Below are 14708 nucleotides of genomic sequence, written 5' to 3'. Positions count from 1 at the left end.
GAACACAACCCAACGCCTCACAGCTAGAATGTCCTGGGTTCGATTTCCCGCTGGGGACGCTTTGGGCGCTGGGAAACTCCCCCCTGTCAGGTGATAAGAAGCGGCCTGCTCACTCCTCATGCATTGACGGAAGCATGAGCTCAGTTCGGGGCTCTCCCCGGGCTGGCAGAGGGAGAGTAGCGCCCGGGATTACAAGCTTAGTTAATTGGCACTGGGTGAAAAAAGGGTTACGAAATTGTGGAATAACAATTTTTTTAAAAAGGAAAAAAAGAACACAACCCAATTGGCCATGTTTACAGATGAGAAGCTGGCAGAGGGTGGGAGGGAGGGTGTTGTCTGTCGCTGCACTAGCGACACCTACAGGTTGGTCGGAGCGCCTGTTCAGGATAACGTGTTCCTTCGCACACGCATTACGCTCCACATATGAAACTCCTCACTGTCAGATGAAATGAAGCAGCTGGTGACTCCATGTGTATCGGCGGTAGGAATGGGTATTGTTAGGATTTTATACTTTCTGCCATTCCTTCCTGTGTTATTTTCGCTCGTCTAGAGATTGTGACGGGGTTGGTTTTACTGATAATGTTAACTATTTGGATTGTACATAAATGTTTTTTTTTTTAACTTACCCTTTAATTAAGTCTTCCTGACTGATAGATGCTTGTAGTCCGATAACGAGTAACAATAACAGTAACATTATTTTACTTCATGTTCTATACATAAAGGCGGGAATGCGTCGCTTGGCAGCAGCCACTTTGTCAATTGAATACACTGCACTGCTTCAACAACTATTGATCGTAATTATTCGGTACCCTATCAACAGTGGCTGGTAGTTCTGTTTCTCATGAAAAAGGCCCTCATTTGTTCTTTCGTACTTAATGTTCTGGCAAATCTTGAATCCTGTTTGACCTTATATTATCGCAATGATTACTGCCTTTAAGTAGGCTTATTTGGAATTACCTTAAGTTAAGTAAGATTGATGTATGTCAATATGATTTAATACGACTATTAATGGTATTCACTGAAATATGGACACCAGTCGCCAATTTTACCCAGGGCAAGGCCAAAAACAAAGAGAAGAAAGCTACGGTAATGCCATTAATCATTGGCCAGTGGACTTAACTGTCTACCTGTGGCAGTTTTGCGGCGAGCTGTCTCAGTAATTGCATGTCATTACATCCATGGCTCTTTTTTGAAGACGATAATTAGACCCTTTTGAGCGAGCGCTGGGATGACGTGAGCTAGCGGAGAAAGGAGAAGTGTTGAAACAGGCTCCTCTCACTCCTGTGTGGCCCCAGGTTGTCTCCCAAACACTCATGGCTGCCATAACTCAGGTCCTGAGGACCCCTAGTACCTCTGGGTCTTTATTCTGGTGTCTAATGAGCCACTATGGGACACCATGATGAATGCATGGAACAATCAGGTACTGTAGAATTGAAAACTAATGTCAGTCTGTACCCCCACAAGTCATGACTAGTGTTGAGAACCTCTGGTCTGTCCTCTATATCAGTGGTTCTCAAACCTTTTCATGCCAAGGACCCCCAAATTGTTATATATTTGGCCGCGGACCCCCATCTGAAAATGTTTTGTGCTAGGGACCCCCAGGAGTGAAGATTTGAGTTAAAAATGTTCACTTTAAAAAATAAATATGTTCACGATCCCCTGGAACCCCCCCAAGGACCCCTGGGGGTCCCCAGACCCCACTTGAACCAATGCTCTATATGTCCACGCATAAACCAAAGGTTATTTTTGGCAGTTGTACAGCAGCTTAAGTTTACACTATATAGCCTACCATTCCTGAGTATGTGAATTAGGCTTTTAATAGAGAATACTTTTTAGAGAAATTTAGCGCTGGTAAACTGGGCCATATCTAACATTTGATATTGCGATGCAGTCCCGCCAAAATATGGTGATATACAATGTTATAGTTTTTTGGAGGGGCGGGGGTTCTTAAAAAAAAAGGAAAAAAAGTTGATGATGTACATTTTAGTTGAATACAATGTGTTGCATTCTGAACATCACCCTAAGTCTGCTATTGTGATATTGCAGAAATATTACAATATTGTGTAAATATCACTGTAAACGATATTATGAGAAACCGGCCCAAGCCTAGTTGGAAGGCTCAGCTTCATAAGGCTTTAGAGTCTTCATTATCAGCCTGAGGACAACCGAAGGTTAGACTAGAACACTGGCCTGGACTGTATGATGGGAAACAGGGGATGAGCATGCGCTCCACTTCCCAGGACTGTTGTCTTGTTTATAAAGAAGACTCCATGGCGTGTTACTCAGACCCCCACTTTTAGTCAACAAATTCCTACCAGATTAGGCAACAGGCCTGTGTCTTTGCCCGGCGCATCTTGCATTCCACGGATAATGACAAACAGAGCGAAGGCCAAGGACACTCGACCGTTTCCCTGATCGTGCCAGGCTGGGCGGTCAGCTAAATTAACCACTTACAGTAAACCCTATAGACTTCGTTGACCGGAGTACCCCATGGCTCTATACTAGGCCCCCTCCTTTTTCCCCTCTTCACCAAATCTCTTTGCCGAAAACAGACGACCTACAAGCTCACATAGATCTACATGTATGTTTGCCGAATGTCCACCCCCCCCCCCAGAATAGGGACGCTAGGGTTCATGTTGTTAAAGCCCCTTTCTCACTCTGAATGAATGAGCTCATCTCTGAACGAGGAATGCTGCACAGTGTGGGTGGGATGAATCAGTTATGCTATCTAATACAGTGTGAGTGTTTATGAACTCGAGGAGGTCTTCTGCACTGGCTTTAACCTTTGGCACATAGTACCAACAGCATAGAGTACAGAAGTCCTGACGTCACTCGTTCATCCCCTGGGTCGCGGAAGTAATTTCTCTATGGAGAATAACATTGAGTCATCTTAGAATCGTCTCATATAAGAATTGTGTTCCAAAAATAAACAAACCGTCTCGGCGATATTGTCAGGGAGGAGGTTCTGTATCGTTTATGATAGTCAGTCACTCATATTTGATACAGTCTGTTTCTGCCGAAATTTTTACTAATTCGGCGGAAGTAACATTAGCGTTTTCTCACCGTCAGTTGATGCTTCATATCCATAAGAGTCCAAATATTTTTGCAACACAGTTCTTATTTGATGCCATACTAAACACATCTATGGGAATTCAGAATGGGGGGGAAAAAACGCGACCCAGGTAGGATGTGTAAATTACGTCAGACTTAAGTGCTCTATAGCTGATGTCCTGCTGAAATGGGTATAATTTGAGGTTTTGCTTCTTTAAGGTTATCTTTCTGGCATTTTCTGCTTCAGAGGGCAAAGCATAAAGGATGACATATCATGCCACGTATTATAGGTCGTTCTTGAGGTGGGATTCAAACCAAGGATGTTGTAATTGATGGCTGCACTAACTGGTTGAGCCACCAGTGTATGTGATTTGATTTGATTTGATTTGATTACCTATTATTAGTCCCACGGGGGGAAATTTCATTCTCTGCTTCACCCAGCTGAGGGCTGCTCAGATGCTCATGATGAGCGCTAAGGGGGGAGCTACAGTACTAAGGGTTAAGTGAATTCCTAAGGGACACTTGGACTCGTAGGGAGGCGAACCGGTGAACTTCTGATGACCAGACGGCCTATCTACCCACTAAGCTAAGGCCGTTTAAGCCCTAGTTTATACTCACTCCGTGGTACGACAGAGTATAAAACATGCAATTCATTGTGAGCTTGTAGATCTACAATGAAAGTTGTTGAAATGTTTTGACATTTTTTAATTGAAGGAGCCCTTCAAGGAGGACTCCCCATCAGGAGTGAATAACGAAAATGGCCAATAAACAAGCTCACAGCGCGTCACATTGCAACGCATTGTGAGCTTGTACATCTGAAAGTTGTGCAAACTTTCATCTATTCATAGCATGCACAAAATAAGGAAGGCAGGTTATCTGATTTTGCAGCCAAATCTAGTGTTCACTGCATTAGCAGACTCTGTGCTCCTGGGCGGCATCAGGACAGATCCAAACACAGAGGTGAAGACGCCTAGGCATTTTCAATTTTTCTTGTCATTTTCCATGATTTACGGTTCTGCCTTAGCGGCTTGTCAAAGCCAAGTACTCTGCACTCGAAGTCGAGGCCCACCACAGAACTCATCACCCACACATGGCTGTTCACTGAAGCAGATCTATTTACATTGGGCATCACTTTATCTCGCTGCCTTGGCTTCCTGACTATACATCCACGTCCCAAGAGTAGCCGTGCTCTGTCATCGTGGTGAATGGAACGCACGCTATCAGAGGATCTCTCTCTGTGAAAACAAACAGTACCGCACATCATGCGTGAACCTCAACCGTCTCCTATGAGGAACAAATCGTTCCGTACAATATTCAAAAAATATTGCCTTTCCTGCTTTGTAAATACAGGAAGAGGTGCAAACTTCAATTTCACTTTGTTGTCACATCATAAGTTTACAGGTGTAAAAGATATGTAGTTTATTCCCTAACTGGTTGAGCCACTAGGACAATTTTATAAATAAACAAAACCACTTAAAGAGATAGTTCACCCCCAAAATCACCTTTTTTCTATCGATTAGTCACCCCATGGAGATATCTTTTAGTTTTTATCGCATTCCTAAGCCAATAATTTGAGTAATGTTTTGGGTGAACTATCCCTTTAAGCCCTATTTAAAAAAAATTGCTAAACTACAAGCTCATATTGCACCGCATCATGACGTGTTGTGAGCTTTTAGATCTACTATCTTAGAAAACGTGTGGAAATTTCCGCCTATAATGACGCCAAGTTCAAAGGGGTTAAACCGATGTGCAGCCACATCACAGAAGATTTAACGTTTTGGGTGAATGTATTTTTTAGTGCAAGCTACATATATTATGTATGTGTCTAGCTATAGTCTTATATCTGTCAAAGTACTTTTTTTTTCTTTCAACAGGAAACAGCTTCAACGTTGTGGCCAATTTCGTGAGGCGGCATCTCCACCTCAGGTGTATCGTCAGGCAGCAGTACGGGGGTGTGTAACCTTTGAGACTTCAATAAATCACTTTTGTCAGTTCACTGAATAAGAACGAACCATCTCAACAGATCACACTTAGCCGGATTTCCCACAGAAAAGAGCAAGTCATCTCTTGCGGTATGATTGTTGACGTTTCTTCCCCTCACTTGTTTTAACCCATTAAGACCGGGAAAGAATCTGTGTAATTTTTTTATTTCTTTGGCTATTAAAAAATAGCAGATATACAAGCTCATAGCGTGGCACCGTGCTATGAGCTTGTAGATCTGCTATTTTTTTAATTTATTATGAAAATGTGTGCAAATCTTTGAAGATATATATATTTTTAAAGCAAATATTTGTAACCCAAATCTTTGCTTCTGGGGGATTCTACAAATGTCTTCTAAATCCTAACAGTTTTCTGAAAAAAACGTATGTTGCTATAATATCAGTGCTGCTCAAACTTTTTCATGTCAAGGACCACCCAAAATGATATGTATTTGGCCACCAAACCCCCCCATCTCAAAATATTTTGTTCAAGGGACCCCCCCCCCCCCCAGAAGCAAAGATTTTAGTTAAAAATGCTCGCTTTAAAAAATGTATATATTCAAAGATTTGCACACATTTTCACGATTTTTCAAAAATAGCAGATCTACAAGATGCGTTCCCGGTCTTAACGCGTTAATGCCCTGCTCCTACCTGCTCTGGGTGTCGTTGGGAGCAGGCAGCCGTTAAGTGGTTCCCCAGAGGAGGCTACTGAGAGTGGGAGAGAGAAAAGAGAACTGTCTGTGGTGGAGGCCTACTGAGAATCTATCGCTATGGCCCATCTAGTGGCTGTGACCCGTGGTCACCTTTTCATGGGACCAACATGGGCTGACTTCCTGTCAGTAAAGTTAATATCTGCTCCCCGGGGACCCTGGATGTTAAGGCTGTGGGGGGGGGCTGGGGGTGACAGCTTCACTCGGCAGCTCCATTACACATCAAATTAGAACTAGGCAACCAAAGGTCAAAGGTGGCAGCGTTTAGACTGGCTGTGTGAGCCGTGCCGCGGTGCAGTTTGTTTCGCTTTGAATTCTTAATCTAATTCTAAAAATGTGTTTTGAAATGTCTCTAGAAGTTAATATATCAACAAGTCTGATGACAGAAGACATTTCAAAACAAAGAAATACAGTGATAATGCGTCAGAAATGTTCATGGAAGCTGGGAAAGAACCACTTTCGACCTGGCATCTCTATTTGGCCCAAACATTTCAAAACTGGCGAAAATAGCCGATGTGCCAAGCTGCCAACGATCACATTGCAACACGCTGTGAGCCGTGCGACGCCATCATACGACAAAAGTATAAAACAGGCTTAAGTGGCTAAAAGGAATCTATAATAAGGTGTGATTTGATTTAAGAGCCTTAAATTAGTTACAGCCGGATTAGTTTCAATGGATTAAACTGGTTTTGTGCAAGAAGATCACAATTGCTATGCAATTTCAATCTGATACGTTGCCAACTGGGCTACTCAAAGTCTATCTGAGGTGTTCACATGAGATCAGTTCATTTGGAGCCCTATGATTATTAGGCTGCGTTGTACCATAGTTTAATGTACTGTAGGAGTTATGCAGATAAAACCTCCAGATTGCTCCCTACGAACCATTATTGATGGTAATATTTCATGCTGTTCACGTGGCTCATAAAAGACGGGGCAATCATGTATAAACTGTCATTTTCTCTCGGGTTTTTGAGGCCTAGTAAATACTTTGAGCTTGTTGATGGCCTTACTAACCTCCACCGCAATTCCCTATGTCTGTGAGTTTGTCTCCGCGCCCAAAACGTGAATCCCACATTATTAACTAGCAATGGTCTCCATGTTGTTCCTTCTTCTCTCTTTGCCTGCCCCAGAGTTGCGTGTGTTTCCTGAACGCTATGTTGTGTGCGTAAGCCGTCCAGAGGATGCCTCAGCACACCATGGAAACCCGAGCCCGGCCGCGGTGAGTGCTGTTTATACTCCCCTATTTCCTCCTCCAGTCGCCTGGCAAAAAAAAAAAAAAAAACCCTGCACGGGTCTGTGTGTTATTATAGGGATGCGTTGCCAAAATTGTGCTCTCACTGTATATGGCCCTGTTTACACAAGGTGGCCCCTAGACCTGCCGGTGGGGCCCGGGCGGCTCCAGGTCTAGTGATGGGAAAGAGAGAGAGAGAGAGAGAGAGAGAGGGGCTAGCCTATAGCATTGTCCCAAAGCTGTGGGGTCACCCTCTCTTTAACACCGAGAGTCTTTCACTGCAGATCAAAGCTACTGTAGCTGAAACAAAGCCTCTGCACGGTAATAACCATTTAATTCTGAGAGTGTACGCCAGTGGTTCTTAAACCTTTTTTTGTGCCAAGGACCCCCAAATCTATATATATTTGGCCGCGGACCCCCATCTGAAAATGTGTTGTGCCAGGGACCCCCAGAGGAGAACATTTGTGTTAAAAAAATGCTAAATTATTTGACATTCTTCAAACACTTTCAAGATTTTTTAAAAAATGACAAAAATAGCAGATATACAAGCTCGCAGCGCGGCACAAAGTGACACGCTGTGAGCTTGTATATCTGCTATTTTTGAATAGCCAACGTATAAAGTATGGATAAAGGGGTTATTGTATGTATTAACAAATTTAGCTGGGGACCCCCTGGAACCCCCCCCAAGGACCCCTGGGGGTCCCCGGACCCCACTTTGAGAACAGATTGTGTACACATCTAACCAAAGGGACCCTCACGGGTCTATTTGGTTACACTTGCACACTCTCAGAGTTACATGAAAACAGGGCATTTTACTGCATGGGATCTTTTATTTTTGACAACCTCTGCTCTGCATTGCAGATTTTGCATTTCTGGCATTTTCTCCGCAAAATTTTCCGAATGCCTTTAATTTTTTTATATTGCTGGTATATTGCATTCAAGGCCCAATCAGTACAAATGTAAACACACAAAAATACCCCACCACCAAAAATAAATGTGAAATACAAATAAACGACCATATAGCCAACAGATAAAATCTTTTTTAAACAGCTTTTTGCTGTAATGGAGCTGTAATAGGTTTGTTGACACTGGTAATGTTTCTAAACATTGGAGTAAAACCCTTATATTATCATTTATGATGTGGTAAGAATGTTCCACATTGTATATAATCCATCTACAAATCAGACTTTAAGAACGTATATTAATATAATCCTAATTTATATGTTCAAGAACAATACTAGATTAAAAATTCTAGATTTTTATTGTTACATCTCATGTATGAGTACACAAGAGTATAACAACAACAATAGTAAGTAGAAGTCAAATAAAAATAGCATAGTGTGTATGTATGTACATTAACCCTTTAAGACCTGGAATATGTGTCATTTTAGATTTATTTGGCTATTCAAAAATAGCAGATATACAAGCACCGAGTGCCGCGCTATGAGTTTGTAGATCTGCTATTTAAAAAAGAAAATTGGAATATGTATATTTTTAAAGCAAACATTTTTAAATCAAGTCTTTGCTTCTGGGGATTCTACAATGGAACAAAAATCCTAATAAAAACGTACTGTATGTTGCTATAATATCAGTGGTTTTCAAACTTTTTCATGTCAAGGACCCAAAAAGTATATATTTGGACCCCCATCTCAAAATATGTTGTTCCAGGGACCCCCCAGAAGCAAAAAATCGCTATAAAAAATATATATATTTATATTCAAGGATTTGCACAAATGTTCACGATTTAAACAAAATAGCAGATATACAAGCTCATAGCGCGGCACTCGGTGCTGCGCTATGAGCTTGTATATCTGCTATTTTTGAATAGCCAAAGAAATCTAAAATGACACAGACGCGTTCCCGGTCTTTAAGGGTTAATCATAGCACACTTTGAGGTGCTTGAAGATGCTGAGTGCAAGGGTCCAACAGTACTTCTAAATATTATATCCATACATTTTTGTGTGAACATGTTTGTTTCGTGTGCAGTCCTATTATGCAAAGTGACCAGTGTCAGGTGCCTTTGTGTGTGAGTTTGAGGGGTCTTATGTTTTTTTTTTTAATGCTAAACGGTGAAACGGAAAATGTGATGGAACCGATTCCGGTTCTTCAATGTTGGCTGATTGGATCCGGTTGATCCGGTTCCTCCGGTTCTGGATGCCAACCCTAGCCCCCAGAGGCAAAAACAAAGTTTCTCCCCAGATTGTATTGTACAATATGGCACAACAAACCTGAGCCGCGTGGGCGGGGCCGCAGCCCCAGACCACTGACGTCTTCCCTTTTATAGCAGGGAAAGGGGTGGTCCTCCCCTTCCCTTCACCTATTACTGTCACCCGTCATTCTGGGCTCAGTGTGGCATGACCATAGAGTTATAATATATCTCTAGAGGGCGGACTGCCCCGCCCCCCAGCTATTCATTTCAGTGAAAGTTGCTCATTGACGTTTGAAGCACCCAGAAGTACCTCTACTTCCGCATTTGGGCACCAAATTTGGGTGCCCAAATGATTATTCCATCCTCATTGCCTAAGGTTGGCTTCCAAAGTTTGCAGGATTGGTCCGTTTTGAACAAAAAGCCTCAAAGTATACACACAGCTTGCGATTTCCGTGAAATTTCACACGCACATTCCCACTAGGCCGAGGAAGAAATGCCACCCTTCTCACATTGGCCTGTTATAGCGCCACCAGCAGGTCTAATTTCGCAAAACACATTTTTGGAACAAAATGCCTCAAATCATGAATGCAGTGTCAATGCAAGAATAAATGGCACGGTTGGCACCCTTTTCACATTGGCCTATTATAGCGCCACCAGGAGGCCAGAATAACGTACCTGACCTGGCGGAGACCTGTGCTCCGAGGAGCACTTTTTCTAGTTTATATATTTTTTGCCAACATACTGATGGTGTTGCATTGACTGTGATTGACTGTCTATTTACAGTACTTATTTCATGCCATGTAATCTTTTTTTTTAATCTGCTGTACTATCTTTGGCGACTATACAGTTCAATGATTTGTCAATAGATGACTATGTAGACTAATATGCTGCTGAAAGCCTAAGCTAAGATCCTTTATTTTCCTGCTAACACAGCTAACTCAAATTCTTACTATAAACATCTTCAACGTTATTATCACGACATTTTACACAACTGTGTGTGCGTGCGTGCGTGGTAGTAGGCAGACAAGTAGGCAGACAAGTAGCCTAGGTCAATCGTTCATAACCTGATAGCCTGGAGCGATTCACTTTTCCACAGCTTACTGCTCTTGGTTTTGTTCAAAAGCCTGATTGCCTGGGGGAAGGAGCTACTGCATAGCATTTGTCTTGTGGATGCAGAACCACTCACTTGCCACGTGGTAGCATCTAAAAACAGTCTGTGGTCGGGGTGGCTAGACTCTTTTGATAATCCTACGGGCTTTGCAGACACAACGGCCATCGTGCATACCGTATCCCGAGTGGATATCCTCTAATGCTGTGGGCTGTCCGCTTGACCCTCTGCAGTGCTTTTGCGGTTGAGGTCAGTCAGTGCAGTCCCCATAACCAGGCTGTGATACAGCTGGTAAGGATGCTCTTTGTGGTACCTCTGTAGAAGGCCCGTAGGGCCATGGGCCCCATGCCAGACTTCTGAAGCTGTCTGAGGTGAAAGAGGTGTTGCTGTGCCTTCTTCACCGTGTGGCCCTGGAGCTCATCCCAGGTGATAAAATGGTATATTGTCAGAGTAAGTATGGATTGTTATTTATGTTCACATACATTGCTAAGGCCTACACACTCATCTGCAGATATACTAAAACACAACCGAATTCAGGATTAGTCAATGTCTATATTTGATTAGTTAAAAGTATGTGTTGAGATATTCGCATAATCTTGGTCAATAGACTCAAACTGAAGTATCTGAAACTGAAATATCAGCAATATTTTAAATCCAGTGTAAATTGCCTTCATTCAAATATCAGCCCAATGTTCGGTATGTGTTCGTATCAGTTTGTATAAAACGCATTATACGATTGCCTATCTGCCACATTCTATGACCTTAAAATGGACATGTAGCTTTGCAGGCTTACAGGGAGAAGCTGACAGCTTTAACAGACGGTTGAATAATGTTAAATATCTAAAATTACAATAAATGTGCACAATTTTCTTTTGAGGAGGCCTTATACTCCCCACATTTGCTCCCCGCTAATGTGGGAGATACAGTTACATCCTCGCCGAGCTACACATCCTGCCAAGCCTGCTCAGCTGCACATTTTTTGCTAGTCTGTCATATTTTCAAAATGCAAAGACAGGCTGGTTGTAAAAGCTTAAAGTTTAGCGAGCTCAGAAGTCACAGCGTGATTATAGCGAAATGAATGCTGCAAATTGCATGTCAGGGAAAACACCAGTATTGGCCTGTTGAAATGAAGAGTGGAATTCTGACAGGCTCAACATCCGGTTTGGAAAAGCATGCCATCGCAGACATAAACAGTGGGCAGTATGTTTTACTGCCTCAGTGCCGTGTCTCTATGTTCGACTGGCATAAGGTCTGCAGTATAGATCATTCATACTACCCTGTCAAGATTTATGAAATGGTGAACAGCATTCATCTTTACTGTATGTTCATTCTTGCCCGGGTTCACTGGGGAGACTTCAGCTGTGTGCAATCAGAAATCATGTGCCATGATTGATTGGACTCAGTCTGGGTTTCGGAGCTGTGGGTATTTCCCTTTAAGAGCCCATGCTGTGCATATCATGTTGCACTTTTGCCCATGTCATAAGACCTGTAACACTGTAATTCTTGTCCTTTCGCGTTACAGGCGAACATCGTTCGTCCAGTGTTCAGTTGAACCTAATCAGTTCTCCCCAGAGCATGCTGGGAAATCTTGGTGGAGCCTCTCACCTTGGCACTGACATCAAGCACAGACATCTCTCCCATCACATCCCATGATCAGTGGCCCACTGTTTTTCTATGGGGGCTTTTTGCTATTGTTTCCCTTTGAAATGTCTCTGTACTCCGCACACTTTGGCTCCCAATGAAAGCAGCGATTGTAATATTTTTAGTGGAGCTGCGCAGTCGTCAGTGAAAAGTTCAGATTGTGTAACCAATTTTCCAGTTCAAGGAGGCATTGCTGTCGATTGCGTTCCTCTCCTCAGGATGTGGTTCTCTGGGCTCATGCAGTACAAGCAGAGGGAATTGGAGGGTGGGAGTCCTGCGGTAGCATTCTCGCCAGCCCAACCTTGAGAGTGGTTTTTAAGGGAAAGATACCAGACGGCAAGGCTGACGTTTTTTTCACATGACAAAAACAATTATTTGTTTACCTCTTCACTCACTTCGAATTTGTCAGGGAATGTTTTTTTGCCATGCTGTAGCCAGGAAAGTTATAAATCCAAATGAGAAAAGTTTTTTTGCAGAATGAGTCACAACCTATGTAAAGGCGTAATGTTGCCCTCCAAACGATAATGGGGCCATTGGAGTGTTCGTAAGAAATAGTCATATGTTTACGAGGGGGTCTTTCAGACCACAGATCTTTTGACAGCATGAGCCCGCTGGGCCTGAAAAATGCCACATGTTTCCCAGTACTGCAGGGAAGTTCTGAACTCCTTTTGTTTAGATTCAAAGTGTGCGATTTGTTGAACAAAGAGTCCTTGACCACAGTGGAAATATAGACTCACTAAATTAGCACTTCTCCTGAGGTCAGGGGGTTATGTTGTGAGGGAACTAAGGGTGACGTCATGGTTGGGGGTTTTATGTCCAGTGTAAGCCAGCATCACACTCCCACACTCTGGTGTGCTGTATGTCTCTCACAAAGCGTGCACGCTGATTAGTCATATCCTGAACCATGGGCTGAGGAAAAGAGCCTTCAGTCATTTCCAACACTGTAGAAGCCAGCGACTGTTGCTCTGGTCGGGGGTAAGGCTCTTAAAAAAACCAAGTCACAATGGCCGTGACGTTTGCACGAGACTGTGGGAATCGAGAAACAAGAGGCGAGTCCTCTCGTACCATGTGCCCTCATGTAGTCTTTATTTCCCCTGACATTTGAGGATTACAAGTCAATTTATAAAGGCATGCTCCCACCGTGAGTCAGCACCAGCAGCGAGGGGAGGACAGGGAGGAGGAGCCAGAGAGAGAGAGAGAGAGAGGCTCAGACCGTGGCTGTTTGTTTTCTAGTCGGGGAGAGAGAGTGGGCAGTTGAGGTGAGTGGCCTGCTGGGCTGCAGAAGGTTGGATCAAAGGCAGAGCAGATGTGTTTCCAGTCCCCCCCCCCCTCGACCCCCAGTCCCCCCCCCCCCCTTTCTCCTGAGCTCTGGAAGGGCCCGTGTGTTTACTCATGACCTCAGCACGCCTCTGTTCTCCACAGCTCTCAACAAGCCAGCGGCAGCTCTCTGAGAAAAAGCACTCTGTGTCTGCTTATCTCTGCTCTCCACCCAGGCTGACCACGTTAGCTTGTCTGTTGTATGTATATTGTCGCTGTCGGGCAGAAAGTTTGTAATCTCCATAATTTCATCTTTTTATGTTTTTTTTTTTCATAAAGTGAATGCCCTATTTTATATTTGTCGTATGACAGTGTTCCTGCAAAAGTAGCAAAGATACTGCATGTAGCCTCATCTACCAGCTCACAACATGTCGTAGTGCGAGGCTTTTTGAGCTTGTAGATCTGCTATTTTTGAACAATTTTGAAAATGTTGTATAATTTAATGACATGCCCAATATAGGGACGTGTTTGTGGGTTTTATAAATATTTAACCAGTGAAAAGTATTAACAAGAACTTTGGAACACAGGTTCCTTTCTCCATTTCCTGAAAAGTTAAGGTTTCGGATATTACAGTACATGGTTTCCGCCTGACAGCAACGATGATATCGTCGCCGTACATATTATGTATGACAAGTATGTGATTACGCCCCCCCTCCTTCTAACCCTGTGTCAGAATGTGCTTGCGTTGATATGCAAGAAGTAGATCCTGCGCTATCGTGTACCCGGGCCTCCTGCTCGTACCAAGGCAGGAGTGAGGTCAACTGGCTGGCAAGTCGCTGGCTTGTCTTGATCCATACAGATGCAATCAGGGCGGATCCCAAAAAACATTCTCATTGTAAGGGATAAAGCACTGTCCTTTTTATAGCTGTATATGCCCATGCTTGTTTGTTGACTTTGCTGCATTGAAGATGTGGTTAGCTTAGACAAACAGGGCATGTTTCCTCTGTGAGAGTGAGTGGAGATGATTGTGAATGTTTTGAAGGCAAGTGGAGACGGTGGAATTTGTATACTAGATTAGTTTCGAGATCATCTCCAGGGGAGGCAAAGCTACAATGACCCTGATGTTGATACTAGTGCTGTTGCTCACCGTGCCAAATCCAGGATTTTGTGTACTCAGTCTTCGCATTAAAATGTCGTCCAAGGGTTATCCAGGGGAAAGAAAAGTTCCTTTTATTCAGATTCTTAACTCTCCCACTGCCAGACTTATTTCTGGCCGCGTTTGATTTTTCGATTTTCTTACCTTTTTCAAGTAGTCACAGAATATTTATCTCCATTATGATCTCCAACCCTCAGTGATTGCTAGGGTTATACTGTGTGGTTTCACAAATGTCAACGAGGTCATCGCGACCTCGTTGACATTAATTGTCTGCCTTTGAAAATAGGCTGGGCCAAAAATACAAAAAAAAAAAAAAAGTGCTCAGGAGCCGAGATACAGCCTTTTTCAGTAATAAGTTAAACAAGAAGTGAATGGAGCAGCAAATCTTCGGATCACGATATCTTGGGTTCTGAACTTTTTTTTCCA

The 14708-nt window shown here is 43.1% G+C and overlaps 1 protein-coding gene across 1 annotated transcript in view; it reads left to right on the top strand.

Moving 5' to 3' along the window:
• The window catches only part of slx4ip (SLX4 interacting protein), a 62777-nt gene that overhangs the window by 33288 nt on the left and 14781 nt on the right, over positions 1-14708 (top strand). Inside the window, exons 4-5 of the mRNA XM_080448589.1 lie at positions 4926-5003; positions 6871-6959. Coding sequence (XP_080304715.1) covers positions 4926-5003; positions 6871-6959 — 167 coding nt within the window. The remainder of the gene's footprint in view (positions 1-4925; positions 5004-6870; positions 6960-14708) is intronic.

The sequence above is a fragment of the Gymnoscopelus braueri genome (genome assembly GCF_963280865.1).
Source record: "Gymnoscopelus braueri genome assembly, chromosome: 14".
NCBI classification, from domain to species: Eukaryota; Metazoa; Chordata; class Actinopteri; order Myctophiformes; family Myctophidae; genus Gymnoscopelus; species Gymnoscopelus braueri.
The sequence above is the reverse complement of the archived record's forward strand: the minus strand, read 5'-3'. Positions and strand labels throughout refer to the sequence as shown.